Source organism: Aquarana catesbeiana, linkage group LG07 (genome assembly GCF_042186555.1).
Source record: "Aquarana catesbeiana isolate 2022-GZ linkage group LG07, ASM4218655v1, whole genome shotgun sequence".
In the NCBI taxonomy this organism is placed as follows: Eukaryota; Metazoa; Chordata; class Amphibia; order Anura; family Ranidae; genus Aquarana; species Aquarana catesbeiana.
The window spans coordinates 27,489,298-27,514,307 of NC_133330.1; the positions used below are offsets into that span (position 1 = coordinate 27,489,298).

A 25,010-nucleotide genomic window follows, 5' to 3' on the forward strand; every position below is an offset into this window, starting at 1 on the left:
AGTATAATTTTGGCCGAAACACCACTTTAATTGTTTACGTTTTTAGCTACACGACTTGAAGCAATGCCTGTGTAATCTTGAGGTCTATGGACCTCAAGTCGCATCAAAGTCGGACCAAAGTAGTACAGGGACCACGTTGCAGTCGCACAGATATGAACGGTACTCATTGGAAATCATGGGGTACGACTTGCCATGCAACTTTGCAGTCCCAAGTCGCAGGGCAAGTTGCACAAGTGTGAAAGGGACCTTTTTTGAGGGGGTGATCCTTTTTCCAACTTGGTAATCCCTGTTTTTTATTTTTATTTTTTTATTTTTTTGACATGTTGGTGTTCTATCTTAATTTCAGGCTGCAAAACAACAAAATGGGCTTTTTTTTAAAGGAGGGTGATACTTTTCTATACCCACTGCAATATATTACAGCTCGCCAATCGGGTGTGGTTTTTGCATTTGTGTAGTTAGACAGAAAAATCCATTGTAATTGCTTGAAAATGTGTTTTATTTTTTAATTTTTTTTTTTTTTTTTGTCTGAATAAAGTCGATCTGGAAACGTCACCTAATCTATTTAGCATTTGAACATTCTTGTAGCACAAGCAAATAGCATGTCTCCTCCCGCTGTCCCTGACCCGCTGCGTCACCCAACATCATGCAAACAACCCGCTCAAGCACGGCCATGCAGAACTCTCTAATTAATCTCTGACATTAATTAGCACTTCACGGGACCGTTACATTCGTTTTTGCAGAGAGGCAAATTAAGCCGGATTAATAGAATATGGAAGATCCACTGCTTATCGAAATCAAACCAATGAAGATTTAATCATTGTAATTAATGTTAGCGTAGGTACTTTTTTTCTCCATTCATTAGTGTGGAATGGAAGCACAATGGCAGTAAATCTAAAAGAAAACCTCATTTATTGCTGCAGGACCTCTGTCTGTCATCTGTCGATCGTGACGTGAAAAGATTGGGAGGAAGATGGAGAGTAGAACTCTAGTACCAAAAAAAAAAATTCTGACTGTTCTTTATTGGGTACAAAAATACTTTTTTTGTTTCCAGGTAGCTCCAGCAGTGACACATGGGGGGAGATTTACTAAAACTGGAGCCCTCAGAATCTGGTGCTGCTCTACATGGTATCCAATCGGCTTCTAACTTCATCTTGTTCAGTTTAAACTTTGACAATAAAACCTAGAAACTGATTGGTTACTATGCAGGGCTCGGCAAATCCCAGACGCCAGGTCGCCATGGTGACTAAAAATTGTGTCCTGGCGCCTGCGTTCACATTTATGTGTACTGAAATCCCAATGTTGTTCCGTGCTAAATTCTTCCTCTGACACCATTAATGGGGCACTATTCCTCCCATTGACACAAATAATGGGGCACTATTCCTTCCACTAATACCAATGATGGGGCACTATTTCTCCCATTTATACCAATGATGGGGCACTATTCCTTCCACTGATACCAATGATGGGGCACTATTCCTTCCACTGATACCAATGATGGGGCACTATTTCTCCCATTTTATACCAATGATGGGGTACTATTCCTCCCACCAATACCAATTATGGGACACTGTGTCATTCATTCCATCCCAACGATGCCAATAATGGGGCAATATTTCTTTCACTGACACCGATGGGGCACTATTCCTCCCAATAATACCACTAATGGGGCACTGTTTCTCCCACTGACGCCAACGATGGGGCGCTGTTTCTTCCCACTGACGCCAACGATGGGGCGCTGTTTCTTCCCACTGACGCCAACGATGGGGCGCTGTTTCTTCCCACTGACGCCAACGATGGGGCGCTGTTTCTTCCCACTGACGCCAACGATGGGGCGCTGTTTCTTCCCACTGACGCCAACGATGGGGCGCTGTTTCTTCCCACTGACGCCAACGATGGGGCGCTGTTTCTTCCCACTGACGCCAACGATGGGGCGCTGTTTCTTCCCACTGACGCCAACAATGGGGCGCTGTTTCTTCCCACTGACGCCAACGATGGGGCGCTGTTTCTTCCCACTGACGCCAACGATGGGGCGCTGTTTCTTCCCACTGACGCCAACGATGGGGCGCTGTTTCTTCCCACTGACGCCAACGATGGGGCGCTGTTTCTTCCCACTGACGCCAACGATGGGGCGCTGTTTCTTCCCACTGACGCCAACGATGGGGCGCTGTTTCTTCCCACTGACGCCAACGATGGGGCGCTGTTTCTTCCCACTGACGCCAACGATGGGGCGCTGTTTCTTCCCACTGACGCCAACGATGGGGCGCTGTTTCTTCCCACTGACGCCAACGATGGGGCGCTGTTTCTTCCCACTGACGCCAACGATGGGGCGCTGTTTCTTCCCACTGACGCCAACGATGGGGCGCTGTTTCTTCCCACTGACGCCAACGATGGGGCGCTGTTTCTTCCCACTGACGCCAACGATGGGGCGCTGTTTCTTCCCACTGACGCCAACGATGGGGCGCTGTTTCTTCCCACTGACGCCAACGATGGGGCGCTGTTTCTTCCCACTGACGCCAACGATGGGGCGCTGTTTCTTCCCACTGACGCCAACGATGGGGCGCTGTTTCTTCCCACTGACGCCAACGATGGGGCGCTGTTTCTTCCCACTGACGCCAACGATGGGGCGCTGTTTCTTCCCACTGACGCCAACGATGGGGCGCTGTTTCTTCCCACTGACGCCAACGATGGGGCGCTGTTTCTTCCCACTGACGCCAACGATGGGGCGCTGTTTCTTCCCACTGACGCCAACGATGGGGCGCTGTTTCTTCCCACTGACGCCAACGATGGGGCGCTGTTTCTTCCCACTGACGCCAACGATGGGGCGCTGTTTCTTCCCACTGACGCCAACGATGGGGCGCTGTTTCTTCCCACTGACGCCAACGATGGGGCGCTGTTTCTTCCCACTGACGCCAACGATGGGGCGCTGTTTCTTCCCACTGACGCCAACGATGGGGCGCTGTTTCTTCCCACTGACGCCAACGATGGGGCGCTGTTTCTTCCCACTGACGCCAACGATGGGGCGCTGTTTCTTCCCACTGACGCCAACGATGGGGCGCTGTTTCTTCCCACTGACGCCAACGATGGGGCGCTGTTTCTTCCCACTGACGCCAACGATGGGGCGCTGTTTCTTCCCACTGACGCCAACGATGGGGCGCTGTTTCTTCCCACTGACGCCAACGATGGGGCGCTGTTTCTTCCCACTGACGCCAACGATGGGGCGCTGTTTCTTCCCACTGACGCCAACGATGGGGCGCTGTTTCTTCCCACTGACGCCAACGATGGGGCGCTGTTTCTTCCCACTGACGCCAACGATGGGGCGCTGTTTCTTCCCACTGACGCCAACGATGGGGCGCTGTTTCTTCCCACTGACGCCAACGATGGGGCGCTGTTTCTTCCCACTGACGCCAACGATGGGGCGCTGTTTCTTCCCACTGACGCCAACGATGGGGCGCTGTTTCTTCCCACTGACGCCAACGATGGGGCGCTGTTTCTTCCCACTGACGCCAACGATGGGGCGCTGTTTCTTCCCACTGACGCCAACGATGGGGCGCTGTTTCTTCCCACTGACGCCAACGATGGGGCGCTGTTTCTTCCCACTGACGCCAACGATGGGGCGCTGTTTCTTCCCACTGACGCCAACGATGGGGCGCTGTTTCTTCCCACTGACGCCAACGATGGGGCGCTGTTTCTTCCCACTGACGCCAACGATGGGGCGCTGTTTCTTCCCACTGACGCCAACGATGGGGCGCTGTTTCTTCCCACTGACGCCAACGATGGGGCGCTGTTTCTTCCCACTGACGCCAACGATGGGGCGCTGTTTCTTCCCACTGACGCCAACGATGGGGCGCTGTTTCTTCCCACTGACGCCAACGATGGGGCGCTGTTTCTTCCCACTGACGCCAACGATGGGGCGCTGTTTCTTCCCACTGACGCCAACGATGGGGCGCTGTTTCTTCCCACTGACGCCAACGATGGGGCGCTGTTTCTTCCCACTGACGCCAACGATGGGGCGCTGTTTCTTCCCACTGACGCCAACGATGGGGCGCTGTTTCTTCCCACTGACGCCAACGATGGGGCGCTGTTTCTTCCCACTGACGCCAACGATGGGGCGCTGTTTCTTCCCACTGACGCCAACGATGGGGCGCTGTTTCTTCCCACTGACGCCAACGATGGGGCGCTGTTTCTTCCCACTGACGCCAACGATGGGGCGCTGTTTCTTCCCACTGACGCCAACGATGGGGCGCTGTTTCTTCCCACTGACGCCAACGATGGGGCGCTGTTTCTTCCCACTGACGCCAACGATGGGGCGCTGTTTCTTCCCACTGACGCCAACGATGGGGCGCTGTTTCTTCCCACTGACGCCAACGATGGGGCGCTGTTTCTTCCCACTGACGCCAACGATGGGGCGCTGTTTCTTCCCACTGACGCCAACGATGGGGCGCTGTTTCTTCCCACTGACGCCAACGATGGGGCGCTGTTTCTTCCCACTGACGCCAACGATGGGGCGCTGTTTCTTCCCACTGACGCCAACGATGGGGCGCTGTTTCTTCCCACTGACGCCAACGATGGGGCGCTGTTTCTTCCCACTGACGCCAACGATGGGGCGCTGTTTCTTCCCACTGACGCCAACGATGGGGCGCTGTTTCTTCCCACTGACGCCAACGATGGGGCGCTGTTTCTTCCCACTGACGCCAACGATGGGGCGCTGTTTCTTCCCACTGACGCCAACGATGGGGCGCTGTTTCTTCCCACTGACGCCAACGATGGGGCGCTGTTTCTTCCCACTGACGCCAACGATGGGGCGCTGTTTCTTCCCACTGACGCCAACGATGGGGCGCTGTTTCTTCCCACTGACGCCAACGATGGGGCGCTGTTTCTTCCCACTGACGCCAACGATGGGGCGCTGTTTCTTCCCACTGACGCCAACGATGGGGCGCTGTTTCTTCCCACTGACGCCAACGATGGGGCGCTGTTTCTTCCCACTGACGCCAACGATGGGGCGCTGTTTCTTCCCACTGACGCCAACGATGGGGCGCTGTTTCTTCCCACTGACGCCAACGATGGGGCGCTGTTTCTTCCCACTGACGCCAACGATGGGGCGCTGTTTCTTCCCACTGACGCCAACGATGGGGCGCTGTTTCTTCCCACTGACGCCAACGATGGGGCGCTGTTTCTTCCCACTGACGCCAACGATGGGGCGCTGTTTCTTCCCACTGACGCCAACGATGGGGCGCTGTTTCTTCCCACTGACGCCAACGATGGGGCGCTGTTTCTTCCCACTGACGCCAACGATGGGGCGCTGTTTCTTCCCACTGACGCCAACGATGGGGCGCTGTTTCTTCCCACTGACGCCAACGATGGGGCGCTGTTTCTTCCCACTGACGCCAACGATGGGGCGCTGTTTCTTCCCACTGACGCCAACGATGGGGCGCTGTTTCTTCCCACTGACGCCAACGATGGGGCGCTGTTTCTTCCCACTGACGCCAACGATGGGGCACTATTCCTCCACTATTGCCTGTATGCGGATGGATGCTTTTTTTTTTTTTTTAAACAAAAGCCACTAAACTCAACTGCCTCTAAATGACTAGAAACTACTCAGTGTATTGTATGTACCGATAATATAACAGAGGAGAGTTCAGGGACTGCTGAAAAAAAACGCCCAACTGCTCCTAAACGTCCTTTATCAGCAGCAGTGTACATAAGGCCTTAAAGCGGAATTAAACCCTTCCATCCTTTACAGCCAAGGAAGCTGCTTCAGTTTGCCATGGCGCTGCACATGTGATCAGTTATGACACCATAACTGGTTTGAGAGTTTGGTTGAGGACACAATCAAATATGACAGTTAGCAATCCCAACTGGTTTTTGAAACCATCAAATCGATGGGTTAAAGTGGTTCTAAAAGCAGAAGGTTTTTTATCTTGATGATTAAGATTAAAAAAACCTTCATTTTTTGGGGGGGTAAAAAAAAAACCTGTGGGCAGCAGCCCCCCTCAACCCTCCTTATACTTACCTGAGCTCCTTCTCGATCCAGTGATGTTGCACGAGAGTCTCGGCTGTCCGGGACTCTCCCTCATTGGCTGAGACACAGCAGTGGGTGCCATTGGTTCCCCCCTGCTGTCAAAGTCAGTGAGCCAATGAGAGAGAGAGGGTGGGGCCGAGCCGTGGCTCTGTCTGAATGGACATACAGGACAGTGGCTCGGGTGCCCCCATAGCACACTGCTTTCTGTGGGAGCGTTTTGGCAGGAGGGAGGGGCCAGGAACGCTGGCGAGGGACCCGAGAAGAGGAAGATCGGGGCTGCTCTGTGCAAATCCACTGCACAGAGCAGGTAGGCATAACATGTTTGTTATTTTTAAATGAAAAAAAACCACAAGACGTTTATATCGCTTGTTCCGCCTGGGGGAAGCTACAAATACTGTAGCTGCTGACTTTTAATATATAGACGCTTACCTGTCCAGGGGTCCCGCAATGTCCGCACCCCAGTCGATTCTTCGTTTCGGCTGTCGGGTGCTGTTCCTTTTTTTTTTTTTTTGTAAGGGAAACCAGCAGTGAAGCCTTTCTTTCACAGCCAGTTCCCTATTGCGCATGCACGAAGCGCGCTAGTTTTTCTACTTGGCACGGCGGTGGGGAAGGAGGAGGGAGGTGCCGCGGTGCTGTCTCCCGGAAGTGGGGAAGGGTGTCTGTCATTAACAATTAACAGGTACCTGTTTCCCCCCTCCCCCCTCAAAGGTGCCAAATGTAGCACCGGGGGGGGGGGGGGGGGGGGGGTTAAGATCACCTGAAGTTCCTCGTTATGATTTACTGCTGTTCCAGGGCTTCAGCAAAATGGCAGCCTCCAGCTAAAAGAACGGGAGCAATGCTGGAGGTAGTTTACAGAACACACACTCATTTTGGTAGCATAATTATTAATGTGGAATGTATGTTCCTTGCTAAAAAAAAAAACATTATTCCACAGATCTAAAACCCACGGTAGAGCAAACCTAAACCTCATCCCTCCTCATGTTCTACTTGTCGCTTTTTATGTCCCATGTCTACATTTCCTGACATTCTCTCACATTGTGACACACAGATAATGATGTCTCCTGGAATGCAATAATAATCTTTTGTCTGCAGGTAGATGTATAGCTCTCCTTCATTTCCCCTGTGTTTCTTTTTTTCTATTTTTCCTCTTCAGAATGCTGAGAGTGAGCCCTCCCAGCAGTGCATAGACCCGAGAACCGCTGGAGGCAGCTTGTGTGCCGTGCCTTCTGCGGTGCGTTATCGATCCTCTGCCAAGACCTGCTGTAAAGGGGAAATAGATTGAGATCCCTTGCCAGAGATCGCGGCTTCCTCAGCATTAACGGTCATTGATAATTGGGCTCTAAATTATATTTTACGTTTTTGATTTCATATATTTTTATGCAAACATTGTCTTGAAAGGTTGTTTGTTAAAGAGGAAGTAAAGCCTCTTAAAAAAAAAAAAAAAAAATACACCCTGCAAGGCAAAGGCATAATGAGCTAGTATGCATAGCATACTAGCTCATTATGAATTACTTACCTGAGATCAAAGCCCCGGCATCGGCCCTCATTCGCCTCCTCCGACGCCGCCATCTATCCCGAAGTGACTTCCGCGCACACGCGCTGGTGCCACAGCTAACGGCATGATCACCGTTAGAAACGGCACTCTCAGTGCGCCTGCGCCCGATGTCTGCGGCTTATGCGCCGTAGACATCGGCGCCGCTATTCCTGCAAATATCTCATAAACCTTTTAGGTTTGGGAGATATTTCTTGCACCTACAGGTAAGCCTTAATCTAGGCTTACCTGTAGGTTAAAGTGGTTGTAATAAGTTTACAACCACTTTTAAAGAGGAGGGCCAGTCAAAAAAAAAAAAATTAAAAGTCAGCAGCTACAAATACTGCAGCTACTGACTTTTAATCGGACACTTACCTGTCCCAGGGTCCAGCGATGCGGGGGATTGAAGCCCCGCTCATCTCCCCCTCCGTTCAGTGGCGCCAGCATTGCAACTGTGGGCGCCGGGCTGTGGCTTCACAGCCTGGCACCCACTGCGCATGTGCGAGCGGCGCCGCACGCCGTGATTGGCCGCTCAGTCACCTGGGACCTGTAATGGGTCCCAGATGATTGACAGGAGGGAGCAGAGCTGAGCCCTTCCTGTGCCGAGGGGGAAGTGATGTCACCAGCCCAGGCAAAGGAAGAGGCAGACTACGAGGGACCCCCTAACAACTGGCATTTAGAGGTAAGTAAAAAAAAAAAAAAATCCAAATGTTTTTTTTTTTGTTTTTTTTTAGGCACAATCATGACTTTTTTTTTTTTTTTTTTTTTTTTTTTTTTTAGGGTGGAACACCACTTTAAGCTTAAAGGGTTAGTACACCCTTTCCCTGGTCCTTGGTCCCCGCTGTACTTGCCTCCGTTGATAATGAGCTGTCAGTGCTGTGGGCTTTTCAGGGTTAAAATAGGCATGCGGCCTGCCATTTACTTGTGAACCGCCCTCTGAATAGCAGTCGACTGAACATCACTTTTCGGGAGGGGGGGGGGGGGGGGGGGGTGTGATGAGAGCTGCCACAAGTGTGAATGAGCTCCAAATGCAGGCATGCATACACCGTTGAAAAATACATATGTAAACTATTTTACCAGCTAGAATTTTTATTTTGTTCATCAGATTGTGTGACATACAGTGAAGTGTTTGCCCCTTCCTGAATTTTTTTTTTTTTTGCATATTTGTCACACTTAAAAGGTTCAGATCATCAAACATATTTTAATATCACACAAAGATAACCCGAGCAAATACAAAATGCAGTTTTTAAATGATGATTTTATTTATTAAAGCAGAGTTCCACTCGGTTTTGTGTTGTCAGCAGCTACAAAAAGTGTAGCCGCTGACTTTTTTTTAATAAACAGACACTCACCTGTCCCACGATCCAGAGATGCGGCTGCCCAAACCCTCAGGTTCTCTCTAAGGCCCCTTTCACACTGGGGCAGTAGGGGGCGTCGGCGGTAAAACAGCGCTATTTTTAGCGCTGTTTTACCGCAGTATTCAGCCGCTAGCGGTGCGGTTTTAACCCCCCTCCGCTGGCGGCCGAAAAAGGGTTAAAACCCCTCGTATAGCGCGGCTATAGCCGCGGTATTGCCACGCTGTCCCATTGATTTCAATGGGCAGGAGCGGTTTAGGAGCGTTGAATACACCGCTCCTTCACCGCTCCAAAAAAGCGGTTTGCAGGACTTTTTTCACCGTCCTGCCTGCGCACCGCTTCAGTGTGAAAGCCCTCGGGCTTTCACACTGAACAAACAGCGGAGGCTGTTTAGGGGCGGTTTGCAGGCGCTATTTTTAGCGCAATAACGCCTGCAAACCGCCCCAGTGTGAAAGGGGCCTTAGGGCCAGCAACACAAGTGTGGGCTCCCAGCTGTGACAGCTTACAGCCGGGTGCGCAATGCTCATGCGTGAGTCACGATGCGCCTTCATAATGGCCGGCAATCTTCGGAGACCTGTGACGTGTCCCAGAAGATTGCAGGGAGTGGGGGGGGGGAGAACTTTTTGCTCGAATCGCCTTGGCGCCCTGAGGGCAAGTGAGAGCTGGGTCCCCCCCCCCAAAAAAAAATTACATTCCAAATGTGGCATATCGGGGTTAGGAGTCCTTTAAAGCGGAAGTTCCACTTTTGGGTGGAACTCCGCTTTAAGGGTAAAAATCTCTCCAAACCTGCCTGGCCCTGCCTGTTAAGTGATTGCCCCCCTTAACCTAATAACTGGTTGTTCCACCCTTGGCGGCAACAACTGCAATCAAGTGCTTGCGATAACTGGCAATGAGGCTTTGACATTGCTGTGGAGGAAATTTGGCCCAGTCGTCTTTTGCAGAATTGTTTTAATTCAGCCACATTGGAGGGTTTTCCAGCATGAACGGCCTGTTTAAGGTCATACAAGAGGATTTATGCATTAAGATAAAAAGCCTTCTGTGTGCAGCAGCCCCCCTAATATTTACCTGAGCTCCATCTCGATCCAGTGATGTTGCACGAGACACTGGGCTGTCCGGGACTCCCCTCCTCATTGGCTGTGACAGCAGCATGGCGCCATTAGCTCCCGCTGCTGTGAAACAGTCAGTGAGCCAATGAGAAGAGAAAGGGGGCTGGGCTGGGCCATGGCTCTGTGTTTGAATGGACACACGGAGCTGTGGCACGGCTCGGGTGCCCCCATTGCAAGCTGCTTGCTGTGGGAGCACTCAACAGGAGGGAGGGGCCAGAAGCACAGAAGAGGGACCCGAGAAGAGGAGGATCCGGGCTGCTCTGTGCAAACCCAGAGTAGGTAAGTATAACATGTTTGTTTTTTAACGGAAAAAAAAAAAACTTTAGTATCACTTTAAAGAAAAAATAGGGTGTGGGGTGGTTTAATTATATCTTGACTAGGAATGAGCATAGGTGTGTTTTGGATCCTAGTCTCATGTGGATAAGCCTGCAATCTGCGGCCAGGGCAATTGTTCTTTGAATATTGAACTATCACTGGAAACCCATTCCCCAATCACTGCCGTACTTACTTTAAAGCGGTTGTATAGTCAATTTTTTAGCTTTTACCTATAGGTAAGCCTATAATAAGGCTTACCTGTAGGTAAAAGAAATATATCCTAAACCTGTACGGTTTAGGAGATATTCCCCTTGCTATGAGCCGCTGACTGCAGCGGCGCATGCGCACAGGGGATTCTCGGCTGAAGGCCTGGCAGATGCCGGACCTTGCCGGGAAAGATGACATCGCGGCTCCAGCCATTCACAGCGCTGGAGCCGCAATACCCGGAAGACACGCCGAGGAAACATGTCGGCTACCTCGGCGTGGACCAGGTAAGATACTGACGCCTCGTTCTAAGGTAAGTATTTCATAATGAGCTAGTATGCGGTGCATACTAGCTCATTATGCCTTTTGCCTTACAGGGGTATAAAAAAAAAGTGTCAGCGGGTATACAACCGCTTTAATGGTTGTTGAGCTTTCTGCACCCCTTCAGCTGATCCAGCGATTCAGGGTTCTGAAATCCCCGCTCTTCTCCATCAGCACTTCCGGGACCAATGAGAATGAAGCCGAGGGAGAAGATCAGGGATTTCAAATCCCTAGACCTCTGGACTTGGCTACAGGGGTGCTGACAGCTCGGCAACCCCTGAGGCAAGTACAGCGGGGGCCAGGGGGTTGTGGGGTGGTTTCCACTATTCACCTTTTAAAAAAAAAAAAAAAAAATTCTGTTAAGGGGAACAAAGTTATTGTCGCATAAACCGGTCATAGCAGAAATGTAAAAGTTGCTCAGGTCCACAGGTGAGAGCAGAACTGGTTCAGTGGACATGCCCTTTAAGCTTGCCATCGATTCCCCAATATCTGTTTCGAGCCGGCAACCGTTGGGGCCCCTTCGGTCTCCTAGGAAGCCATATTGAGAATCTATGATGGCTGGAGGCACTCATTATTACATGTTTAAAACGTTTACAACAAACAATGCTTTATTTTTCTTTTATTGAGAGAAAGCAGGCACCATCTCTTGTTCTCGGGGAGTTGTTTGCCATCAGATGTCACCCTTAGGAAATAATGTTCATGGTGTGTAGTGGCTAGTACATCATCCTGAACATGCAGACACAGGATGTTATCGGATTCGCCCATTATTTATTTCTTTTTTTTTTTTCCTCCCAAATGGTGCCCGAACAAACAAACAGACACAAGTAATTAGGTCTCTGCCTTTACAGGTTATTGAATTTTGTGCGCTCACTTAGAATGCTGTAGAAAATAAACCGTCCTCCAGATAGCTCTGGCAGAGAATTTGTACTTCTGTGCTGGCCCTAAATTGAAGAGCTGCATGTCACCCGCGCTGACAGGTTATCAAATACAAGCAGACTCTCCCCAGCCTTGCAGAATTCTGTGGACAGAACCTCGGAGATTCCTCCAGTCTGTGCACATTGCCTCTAGCTGTGTTCTCCTTGTCTCTCCCATTGTGATATTATTATATCTCCAGTCTTCTTCTTCTTTTTTTTTTTTTTCCCCCTTGTTCCGACGTTTATCACCAATCTCTTGCCCGTCACCAGCTCAGGGACCGAGTGGCTGCATTATTTTTTTAACAAGACAAGTTTATTTTCAAATCATGTCTGAACATATTCACATATTGGAGGCCGCTGCTTTCTCTAGAATGTCTGCGTGTTATAGAGATGCAATCCAAATGGAAAACGTATTCTGTGTCTTCCAGTGTTACAAGTGATAAGCAATAAAGCAAGATGATCACGTTTTGTCATGCATGTGTACCTCTCGCCTTCCATAGATTGCATTCACAGGGAAAGAGGGGTTTTAAGGGATAAAATAATTTTATATTATTTTAACATCAGTACTGGTAGTGTAGATTGCTTGGTATGTACCAAAAAAAATAAAAAATCTTGTGTGGATGTATAAAATAAAGTGTGTGTGTGTGCGCACCCCTCACATTTCTGTAAATATTTTATTCTATCTTTTCATGTGACAACACTGAAGAAATGACACTTTGCTACAATGTAAAGTAGTGAGTGTACAGCTTGTCTAATGCCCTGTACACACGGTCGGATTTTCCCATGGAAAATGTGTGATAGGACCTTGTTGTCAGAAATTCCGACCGTGTGTGGGCTCCATCACACATTTTCCATCGGATTTTCCGACACACAAAGTTTGAGAGCAGGCTATAAAATTTTCCGACAACAAAATCCGTTGTCGGAAATTCCGTTCGTGTGTACACAAATCCGACGCACAAAGTGCCACGCATGCTCAGAATAAATTAAGAAACGAAAGCTATTGGCTACTGCCCCATTTATAGTCCAGACGTACGTGTTTTATGTCACAACGATCGGATTTTCCGACAACTTTGTGTGACCGTGTGTATGCAAGACAAGTTCAAGCAAACATCCGTCGGAAAAAATCCTAGGATTTTGTTGTCAGAATGTCCGATCAATGTCCGACCGTGTGTAACAGTGTAAATTTGCTGTCCCCTCAAAATAACTCAACACACAGCCATTAATGTCTAAACCGCTGGCAACAAAAGTGAGTACACCCCTAAGTGAAAATGTCCAAATTGGGTCCAATGAGCCATTTTCCCTCCCCCTGTTGTCATGTGACTCGGTGTTACAAGGTCTCAGGTGTGAATGGGGAGCAGGTGTGTTAAATTTGGTGTTATCGCTCTCACTCTCTCATACTGGTCACTGGAAGTTCAACATGGCACCTCAGGGCAAAGAACTCTCTGAGGATCTGAAAAAAATTGTTGCTCTACATAAAGATGGCCTAGGCTATCAGAAGACCCTGAAACTGAGCTGCAGGACGGTGGCCAAGAAGATTATACAGCGGGTTTAACAGGACAGGTTCCACTCAGAACAGGCCTCGCCATGGTTGACCAAAGGAGTTGAGTACACGTGCTCAGCGTCATATCCAGAGGTTGTCTTTGGGAAATAGACGTATGAGTGCTGCCAGCATTGCTGCAGACGGTGTTTTTGGTTCGGGTTAGAGTTCAGTTTAGGTTAGGGTTATTTATTTTTTTAATTATAATATTATTTATTATTATTACTACTACTACTACTACTACATGTAACATAAATACACAAAAATCATTAAAAAAAATGTAATCAATAAGTTACAATAAATAATTAACTCTTAAAGTGGAATTTCACCCAGAAATGGAACTTTTACAGATCAGATTTCTCCCCCCACCTCTGGTGTCACATTTGGCACATTCAGGGGGGAGCGGATACCTGTCAAATCCAGGTGTCTGCTCCCACTTTCGGGGGAGGGACCGCCGTAATCTATGCGGTAAACTGAATGTCCGGCCCCCTCTCCCTTTCTCCCCCCCCCCTTCTGCCTGCTGCCTTCTGGGAGACACACAAGTCCCAGAGAAAAGCAGCAGGGACCATTCAGAAAGCGCGACTCGCGCATGCGCAGTAGTAAACCTGCAAGGCTTCACTTCCTGTTTCCCTTAGTAAGGATGCCGGCACCTGCATTTTTTAAGGTTTGGGGCTAATTATTATTTCTTCATGTATTATTAGATTATTTATGAAGAGTTTTAGCCATTTGTGTATTTTACATTTTATTTATTCATATATTACTATTTTATTTTTTACTTTTTTTTTTTTTTTTTCATTTAAGCTGAAAAGAAATGAGATGAAACAAATCCTCCTATATAACTTGCAGCTGTCTATCTGCAGTCTTCTCTTTTCTACAGCCGTTCAAAATCCAGAATTTATAAAGCTTGTTTAGGCTGTCAGAAAACAGGGGGTGGAGAGCTGAGATTACACACTGCAGAGCTCAGTATGGAGAGCTCTGAGAGCTGGTTGGAGGGAAGGGACAAATTTAATAGTGCCTTAGTAGTTAGGACTGTTTTGCACTTTTATAATTTGCATTCCCACCATGTACCCAATCTGGAAGTTTGGATGTTTTTTTTTTTTCCACTGTGTGTGTAGAATTTTGTTTCTTCTCAAAGTACAAAGACCTCTTGTTGGGTTTTTAACTTTCCCTGAAGAGGAACTTCAGCTTAAGCCAGCCACTACTAATACTGTAGCTGCTAACTTGTAAAATCAGGTACTTTACCAGTGCCTGGGGTCCAGCACTTTCTTCCTGCAGCTGGTGGTTCTTACCGCTGCAGATCACCAGTACCGTCATATTGAATACAGGACTGTGGCTTCCTGAGGAACCACAGTTGGCCTGCCACTGCGCATGCTCGCTCAATGCTTTTGTGAATGGTCCTGCAGCCTGCTGAGACTTATGTGTCCCGGGAGGCTGCAAGAGGGGACTTGTATGGGGAGGAAAAGCATTTCAGACACCGACAAATGCCCCGTGTACATCATCCCTATTTTATTTCTTATTTTGCCTGCTTGTCAACTCCCATCCAAAGTGGAACACAAGATGGTTTGCGTCACCCACTGACTTCAGTGACCAGATTTCCCTTTTTCTTTTGTCTTCGCCGTCTTACTTTTAGGGCCATTATGATGAGTCCGGCTTGCACAATCTGGGACTCCACACTCGTCCATTCAGGACCATGGAGAAGCCATCAACAGGAAGTGACACGGTTTGACTTTTTTCTTTTCTTTACTCCTGGACCAGTTGGGCAACATTGCAAAAATTCTGCCGCAGATATCCTTCTGCTTGGAGACCCAGAGAGATGTTGCTCAACTTGCCATTAGTAATGCAAAATGTAAAGCTGAACCCAGGGATAAGAAAATATCATCTAAATACAAGAATCGTGCGTATTCTTCCTTGGATCTTAAGCCTCGTACACACGGTACGATTGTTGGCAGGGGATTGTCTGTTGACAGACTGTTGTCCTAAAATCTTAGTTTAGTACGCTCCTTTTGACAATTGTTGTCCAACTTTCGGCCAATAAATGTTGGATGACAGGCTAGTACATTTTCGGCGGACAGCGGTTTGACGTCAGATTTTCGGATGATCAGTACACAAATCCGTCACAGAAAAGTCGAAAGTACAAACACGCATGATCGGAATCAATGCTCACCAAACACGAAATTAGCAGAAGGGGCCCAAAGGGTGGCGCTCAAGATCTGAAATTCCTTGTAGTACGTCACTACATTCGTGTTTGTTGCACGACAATTGTGTACCGTTTGTATGCAAGACAAGATCCTGGCACACGCCCTTTTGACAAAAATCAGACGCTCGGTTGGCCAACAATCGTACCGCGTGTACGAGGCTTAAGTGTGATTTGTGTATTTCTTCCAGATCTGTGCAGTAATACAGAGTGAGACTTCCTGTAATAAAGACCACTCACTGCTGCTGTCGTCTTGTGCAGGGTGACTGGTCATGTCTCCGCCCCTATAGGGAGAGAGACCACCACTCAGGTAGGTCTGCCGAAACAAAAACTTTTTCTTTTCCTCTAGAACTGGCCTATGGTAAGCACTTTCTGTAGTGTGAAACGCGTTAGCTCTTGTTTGTATCACTTTGCTGTGGCTTGTACAGTGCGATCCCAATTTTTCAATAAAAGGCACAAGAAATTTTCTTTTGGAGTGCGGCTGTCCAGAGTTTTTCGTTCACCTTCATGTCTCCACCCCTTCTGTCGTTTTCTGCAGGCAGCCTGTAGAGGGTGGAGTCTGCTGGGCCCCTCCCACAGCTCTGCTCTCTGGTACAAGTTATGTACAGCACAGTGATGATGTCACTGCTACTTTTTACAAGGTAATATCTGGATGTGCACAGGCATTTGGGGCAAACAAAGTGGATTCCCATCCTTTTGCAGGTATTAAGGAAAATACTTAAATAAAAGTTTCTGTGCCGAAAGTTCAGCTTTAAAAAAAAAATCAGTTTGGGCAGCGCTGACCTTTTTAAATGTCATCTTTCACATGAGGACGTGCATGCAATGTCCCAGGCTTCCTTTATTCGCCTTACTGTGTAAAAAATAAAAAAAAAAGGAAAAACATGAGCAGCTTGGAGAAATTCAGCACTAACGGTACTACAAAGTAACTTGTTGCCACAGTTACCTAAAAAGCACAACCGCGACTTAAATGTCACTGCATGCACTAACCTCTGCGGCCGCCATCGTTCCATTTATCTGCTTTGTGCTCAAAGAAAACAGAGCCTTTGATTGCTACATTGAAAGGTCTCGCGTGTCTTCTTGCTCTTCTAAAGGGGGTGGTGGGGGAGGGGTCCGACAATTTCCACAGAAAAAAAAAGCAAACCGGCTTCAGAGTTTTTTTTGTACATCACTTCCAAAAATGACCAAAAACTCCAATAAATGTTGCCAATAGTCACTTCACCAAGAGCTGGTATTTGGGGTAGAATCGGTGTCTCTGTAGCAATACAAATACTATTGATTTCCTTGAAAGTGGTTGTAAACTATTACATATACCCAGTGAAGTGACTGGCCCCCGGGTGATACACATAGATTATACAAATCCACCTACATAAGTTGTACCTGATTATCTGCAGCCCGCTCTCCTCTACAGCCTCCTAAAACACAAAGATCAAAAAGGATTGGTCAGCTCCAGAAGGCAGGGGGCGCGGATCTGATCTCACACACTGCACAGCATAGAGCAGGGAGCTGAGTGTAATCTGAGTCCTGAGTGGAGAAAGAAGACCCCCCCCCCCTTTTCTCCTATACACATCCTCATAAGGAAACATGCAGAGCTGAGGCTGTCAATCACCACCTGTGTTCTGGAGGGGGGTCAGGGCCATCTCTTAAAATTCACTTGTGTCCAGATAACACAAATGCAGATAGCACACTATATATAGGGATATGTGCTGTTCATCTTTAATTTAAAAGGTTTAGGACACTTTAAAGAGGGGTGCTTCATGGAAGTAGTTCTCAGTCACTGATTTGTAGATTTGAAGTCATGTCCAGCCAGTCCAGCATCCCCTGATGATGTAATACCGACTAAACCCCATTGGGAGGAGCCCCGATCACTACGTCATTTCCGGTATGTCACTTCTGGTGATGCATTTCTGGTTGCTGCAGAGCGTGCGGCCATCTTGTTGGTTGGGATACTGTTTACCGTGTGGACTGTTACATAGACTGGCATTTTAAATGTTCCTAATGGTTTAAAAATAAAAGTAATTAAACTGGATTGCTCTATTGTGAGCCCCCCTTCTTTTTATGGTGGTGTTGCCTGGGAGAAGTAGACCGGAGGAGGAGTGAAGACTATACAGCAGCAAAGTGCACATTGACCACCCTATGTACACTGGGTATAGAAAATACCCCCCCCCCTTTTAAAATCACATTTTGTTGAATTGCAGCCTAAAATTAAGACAGATACAGTTTTTTGTTTTATCCAGCTGTACCTACTAATACTATATATAACATCCAAGTGAAAGATTGAACACCAATATGTAAAAGAAAAAATTAAAATAAAAAAAAACAGAATCACTGAATTGGAAAAAAGATCAAGCCCCCCCCCCCCCCCCCCCTTTATTCTGGTCTGTTGGGATATTTCTCTACTAACTTTGCACATCTAGACTTTGCAATATTTGCCCGCTCTTCTTTGCAGAACTGCTAAAGTTCAGTTACATTTGCTGGTGACCATTTGTGGACTGCAGGCTTCTTCTGGAAGTCCTTCTACAGATTTGCAATGGGGTTTAAGTCTGGGCTCTGAAGGAGAGAGAGGTGAATTTCCTTGCATGGCTTAATCAATCACTGTGCGCTCATTGTTGGTGTGGGCTTTGGGTCATTGTCCTGTTGGAAGGTGAAAATTTCGTCCCATTGACAACTTTCTGGCAGAGGGCAGCAGATTTTCCTCAAGAATTTGGTATTTTGCCCCATCCGTTTTTTCCTTCTATCCTGACAAGTGCTCCAGTCCCTGCTGCAGAGAAACACCCCCATAACAGGATATTACCCCCTCCCCAATAACAGGATATTACCCCCTCCCCAATAACAGGATATTACCCCCTCCCCAATAACAGGATATTACCACCCCCATAACAGGATATTACCCCCTCCCCAATAACAGGATATTACCCCCTCCCCAATAACAGGATATTACCACCCCCATAACAGGATATTACCACCCCCCATAACAGGATATTACCACCCCCCATAACAGGATATTACCACCCCCCCATAACAGGATATTACCACCCCCCATAACAGGATATTACCACCCCCATAACAGGATATTACCACCCCCCATAACAGGATATTACCACCCCCCATAACAGGATATTACCACCCCCCCATAACAGGATATTACCACCCCCCAATAACAGGATATTACCACCCCCCCATAACAGGATAATACCACCCCCCCCCCCCCCCCCCCCAATAACAGGATATTACCACCTCCACGCTTTACTGTAGGAATGGTGTTATTTGAATGCCAGACATATCGTTTGGCCAAATAATTAAATTTTAGTCTCATCTGACCCAAATACCTCTTTCCATGTGGCCTCAGAATCTTCAAGCTGCGTTTTAAAGGTGGTCAGATGAGACTAACATTGAATTCTAATTGAGGTGGTCATAAGCAGGGGTGGAAAAGAGTGGAAGATCACCAACAGCACATCGAATGTATTTATTTTTTAGCGGATGCACTTTATTCCATGTCTGGGTGCACTTTTGATGAACTTGGAATGCACCTTAGAGGAGAGGTGATTGAAAAGGACAACAAACTGTATTATGGCAATTTGATATTCAAGTAGTATTCATATTTGTCTATTGGATTTATGCATATGGGTTATTTACTTATTTTGGATATTGCACTTAAATGTAATCTATGGTGTAATAGAAAATAAACAAGCTTCACATATTGTAGAGTTTTATATTATAGACTGTATTGCGGAGCACCAGGTTTATTCAATTTAGTATCATGTCCAGCCAGTGTATGCTGCGGGGTGGTTTAGGTGCAGGCCGAGAACCCGAGTTCCACTGGCACTAAGCCCCCCACCCTTATCTGCATTGGAGTCAGTGCACATAGGGACCTTGCAAGGAACCGCATCTGTTTGTCCCACTGTTTTGTATTGATTGTGGTAAAATAAAAAATTGGACCTTTTTACAAGCCTGTATTGTACAGTGCCTTGAAAAAGTATTCATACCCCTTGACATGTCACAACCAAAAACGTAAATGTATTTTATTGGGATTTTATGTGATAGACCAACACAAAGTGCCACATAATTGTGAAGTGGAAGAAAAATGATAAATGGTTTTCAATCTTCTTTTATTTTATTTTTTTTTTACAAATATGTGAAAAGTGTGGGGTACATTTGTATTCAACCCCCCGGAGTCAATACTTTTGTAGAACCCCCTTTCACTGCAATTACAGCTGCAAGTCTTTTTGGGGATGTCTCTACCAGCTTTGCACATCTAGAGAGGGACATTTTTGCCCATTCTTCTTTGCAAAATATCTCAAGCTGTCAGATTGGATGGAGAGCGTCTGTGAACAGCAATTTTCATGTCTTGCCACAGATTCTCAATTGGGTTTAGGTCTGGACTTTTACTGGGCCATTCTAACACATGAATATGCTTTGATCTAAACCATTCCATTGTAGGTCTGGCTGTATGTTTAGGGTCGTTGTCCTGCTGGAAGGTGAACCTCCGCCCCAATCTCAAGTCTTTTGCAGACTCTAACAGGTTTTCTTCTAAGATTGCCCTGTATTTGGCTCCATCCATCTTCCCATCAACTCTGACCAGCTTCCCTGTCCCTGAAGAAAAGCATCCCCACAACATGATGCTGCCACCACCATGTTTCACGGTGGGGATGGTGTGTTCAGGGTGATGTGCAGTGTTAGTTTTCCGCCACACATAGTTTTGCTTATAGACCAAAAAGTTATATAAAAAAATGTTGGTCTCATCTGACCAGAGCACCTTCTTCCACAAATTTTCTGTATCTCCCACATGGCTTCCTTGCAAACAGTAGTTCTCCCTTTCTTTTAACAATGTCTTTCTTCTTGCCACTCTTCCATAAAGACCAGATTTGTGGAGAACACGACTAATAGTTGTCCTGTGGACAGATTCTCCCACCTGAGCTGTGGATCTCTGCAGCTCCTCCAGAGTTACCATGGACCTCTTGGCTGCTTCTCTGATGAATGCTCTCCTTGCCCTGCCTGTCAGTTTAGGTGGACGGCCATGTCTTTGTAGGTTTGCAGTTGTGCCATACTCTTTCATTTTCAGATGATGGATTGAACAGAGCTCCGTGAGATTGTCAAAGCTTGGGATATTTTTATTTTATTTTATAACCTAACCCTGCTTTAAACTTCTCCACAACTTTATCCCTGACCTGTCTGGTGTGTTCCTTGGCCTTCATGATGCTGTTTGTTCACCAAGGTTCTCTAACAAACCTCTGAGGGCTTCACAGAACAGTTGTATTTATACTGAGATTAAATTACACACAGGTGGACTCTATTTACTAATTAGGTGACTTTTGAAGGCAATTTGTTCCACTAGATTTTAGTTATCGGAGTAAAGGGGGCTGAATACAAATGTGCGCCACGCGTTTCAGATATTTATTTGTAAAAAATGTTGAAAAAACATTTTATCATTTTTCTTCCACTTCACAATTATGTGCCACTTTGTGTTGGTCTATCACATAAAATCCCAATAAAATACATTTACATTTTTGGTTGTAACATGACAAAATGTGGAAAATTTCAGGGGGTGTGAATACTTTTTCAAGGCACTAAATTAACATTGCTGATATCTCAAAATTTACAGCATCTGTATCACTGAAAAAAAAAAAAAGCTCCACCTTTCATAACAAAAAAGCCATCATTTCGCTCTAATCAGGTGACATTTTTGGAAGTCTGAGGATATCATCTTTCGTTTGCTGCAGGCAGGAGGAAGCATTTTCCTCAGTCTTCTCTTCCCCAGTGATCACATTGCTACAAAGTCATAATGTTGCAATGTGAGAGTGACTGATGATTGTGTCATCTGTGAGCCTAAGAAGTAGACTCTGAAAGATGCCTGAACAAAGGTAGCTCCATCCTTCCGGAGAGAAAAGCAGATAAATGCATTGTTAGGAGGGAGTTCTGTGATCTCTGAGTAGTAATACATTCCTGGGGGTGCTACACTTACACAATACTTAGACTTGGACTTGACTAGAAAGAACTATATCTGATGCTAGGTCCACTATTATGTGCCATTGTGGATAGCAATGCTTTTGCCATTATACTTTTTTTTTTTTTTTTTTGCAACAATATTTCGACTGTCGATCTTTTTACAGAAACCACTGAGCATTGTCTGTCTGTGGTGAGCAGCGCACGTTCCTGTTAACAAGGTCTTTCTTCATTTCCAGGTGCAGGAACAAGATGTGGTTCTCCAGTCCATCGATCGTGCCATCGAGGCCATTCACAATGCCGCCATGAAGAACGGGGGCAAATACAACCTGGAGCAAAGAGATGTCCTACAGTAAGTGCAGCAAACACCGGCATGATAAAGAGAAGCTCAGAACAGCCACTAATGTCCCTCAATTCTACAATACTATAAGTGAAATTGGTTCCAAAGTCAAAACATTTTGTACCTTAACCACTTCAGCCCCGGGAGAATTTACCCCCTTCCTGACCAGAGCACTTTTTGCGATTCGGCACTGCGTCGCTTTAACTGACAATTGCGCGGTCGTGCGACGTGGCTCCCAAACAAAATTTACGTCCTTTTTTTTTCCCCGCAAATAGAGCTTTCTTTTGGTGGTATTTGATCGCCTCTGCAGTTTTTATTTTTTGCACTATAAACAAAAATAGAGCGACAATTTTGAAAACGCATTATTTTTACTTTTTGCTATAATATCCCCCAAAAATATAAAAAAAAACAATTTTTTTCCTCAGTATATGTATATGTATTCTTCTACATATTTTTGGTAAAAAAAAATCGCAATAAGCGATTATTGATCGGTTTGCGCAAAAGTTATAGCGTTTACAAAATAGGGGATAGTTTTATGGCATTTTTAATAATTTTTTTTTTTAAATGGCGATCAGCAATTTTTTATCGTGACTGCGACATTATGGCGGACACATCGGACATTTTTGACACATTTTTGGAACCATTGTCATTTATACAGCAATCACTGCTATAAAAATGCGCTGATTCCTGTGTAAATGACACTGGCAGTGAAGGGGTTAACCACTAGGTGGCAGTGTAGGGGTTAAGTGTGTCCTAGGGGCGTGTTTCTAACTGTCAGGGGGATGGGCTGTGTTTTACATGTCGTTGATCTCTGCTCCGATGACAGGTAGCAGAGATCAGTGACACTGTCTCTAGGCAGAATGGGGAGATGCTGTTTACATCAGTGAGGCGATCGTGCGTATCCCCGCAGCGATCGAGTCCGCGGGACCCGCGACCCGACTCAAGGAGCTTGCCGCGGGCGCAGGCCGCCTCTTAAAGGGCAACGTGTACAGGTACGTGGTTTTGCCTGTACGAGCCCTTCTGCCGCAGTATATCTGTGTGAGGCGGTCGGCAAGCGGTTAACCTTCCTATGCTACAGGGATATGCAATTAGCGGACCTCCAGCTGTTGCAGAACTACAAGTCCCATTAGGCATAGCAAGACTCTGATAGTCACAAGTAGGGGTGCAACGGATCAAAAAACTCACGGTTCGGATCGTTCCTCGGATCAGGAGTCACGGTTCGGATCATTTTTGGATCAACAAAAAAAAAATCTCCCCCACTGTAATATCCACAATCTCCCCCACTGTAATAATATATTAGCAGGGTATTGCAGGGTATTGCCGGGTATATTGGCAGGGTATGGCAGAGTATTGGCAGGGTATGGCAGAGTATTGGCAGGGTATTGTCGGGGGCATGGCAGAGTGTATTGTCGGGGGCATGGCAGAGTATATTGTCGGGGGCATGGCAGAGTATATTGTCGGGGGCATGGCAGAGTATATTGTCGGGGGCATGGCAGAGTATTGGCACTGCTGCCATCCGAACTCTCACCTCCACTGTACAGATCAGTACACAGAGGGGAGTCATTTGACGGAGCGATCACATGGTAAATGGCCGCCGGGTGTACCAAGATGGCCGCCGCTCCGGAGCTAGGCCGATGCCGCGGCCTTTCCTATGGCCGAGGCCACAGAGCGGATGGCGGGTGTCACGATCCATGGAGGTTGATCTGCACGGATCGATGACAATTCGTTGCACCCCTAGTCACAAGCATGACTCGCAGAGGCATGATGGGACTTGTAGTTTTGCAACAGCTGGAGGTCCGCTAATTGCATATCCCTGGTATACTATATAACAAAATGATGTGCAGCGTGGTTGTCGCATGTGGCCCTTTGGCACCTATTGTGAGGCCTTTGAGACCCCTGAAGGCTTTGTATTTGTTACTTGGGTTGTCTGGGTTTTAGTAGTTTTTAATTGGTTTGGTTTATTTTTATCTTGCTTTTTTTTGTGATGTCCACCCATTTTCTTTTTATGTTTGTGTTTTTTTTAAACTGATCTTTTATAATGCATTGTGTGGTAACAAAAACATCAAATGTGGTGCAAGTAATTTTAAGGGGGCTGTTGGGAGCACAAATGTGGAAGCACTAATTAGTGAAGGGGCAGTAATAGTGATTTCTAGCAGCCTCATGTAACCTATCTTAAGTTTGACTGATTTTGTGTCTGATGCCAAGCCCAAAAACATTTCTGCATTCTCTGGCCAAGACTACAAGAGATAGTCATTTATTGTTGCATGTGCTGTGCTGTAGTCCTCGACAGCTTTCTGAAGCATTACATTCGCTGAATATTATGTGCCTCACTTTAGTGATTCCGGGGGGCTGCCCTTGTGGCCTCCTATAATAGGAAAGCTGATCTCCACTAGTTTAGCTGTTTGACTATGACTACCCCTAACTGACCGTAAAACTTACATACACAGTGTCAAGGCAGCTCTCCTGTGCCAGGTCGCATACTAGGTACGTGATCCTGCACTTCCAGGTAGGGGGTGCGCACATGTGCCGCCGGCAACCCGGCTTTGCTCTTTAATATACACAGCAGATGATGATGATGATGATGATCAGCGGGTGCTGGCCAATGGATGACCGCTGGCACCCGCTGATCGTCGGGAAGAGCCTATGGAAACAAGGCAGAGCTCTGTCCCGTCAGCAGGGAAGTAATGAATTTTCTTTCCCTGCAAAGCAGGGAATATAATACAATTACTTCCCCTAGTAAAAGCACCACACATAGTACACCAAAACACTGGCTAGGCACACATTTAACTCTTTGATCACCCTAGATGTTTAACCCCTTCCCAGTCAGTGTCATTAGTACAGTGACAATACATATTTTCCCTTATCGTCTTTCAGGACAGCACATGAGAGAGAGGCTCCACCCACTAGGAAACAGGAAACACAAACTCCACCACATTTTAAAAGGAGGCTCCTCTCCACAGCTCGTCAGTTTTTGTGTTTCCTCCGGCAAGGGAACACCTAGTAGGGGCCAGGGTCTCTTATGGTGCTATCCTGAGAGGCCAGGCTGCCTACCCCACCATACCTATCTTTTTCCTCCAGAGAGTCCGATCCTCCCACACCGCGCCACAGGGTTGCTGGTAAGTGGGCTCCTTTTTTCTCTTTCTTTGCTCATGATGAGCTGGACCGTTCTTGGAGCCGCTCCTTAGGCGGCGGCAGCCGTTCGCGGGCTTTTTTGAAACCGCGTGTCGGCGTTAC

The 25,010-nt window shown here is 47.0% G+C and overlaps 1 protein-coding gene across 1 annotated transcript in view; it reads left to right on the top strand.

The window, feature by feature from the left end:
• The window catches only part of NCKIPSD (NCK interacting protein with SH3 domain), a gene marked incomplete in the record, with an annotated part of 558,334 nt that overhangs the window by 40,143 nt on the left and 493,181 nt on the right, over positions 1-25,010 (top strand). Inside the window, 1 exon segment of the mRNA XM_073591838.1 lies at positions 21,676-21,788. Coding sequence (XP_073447939.1) covers positions 21,676-21,788 — 113 coding nt within the window.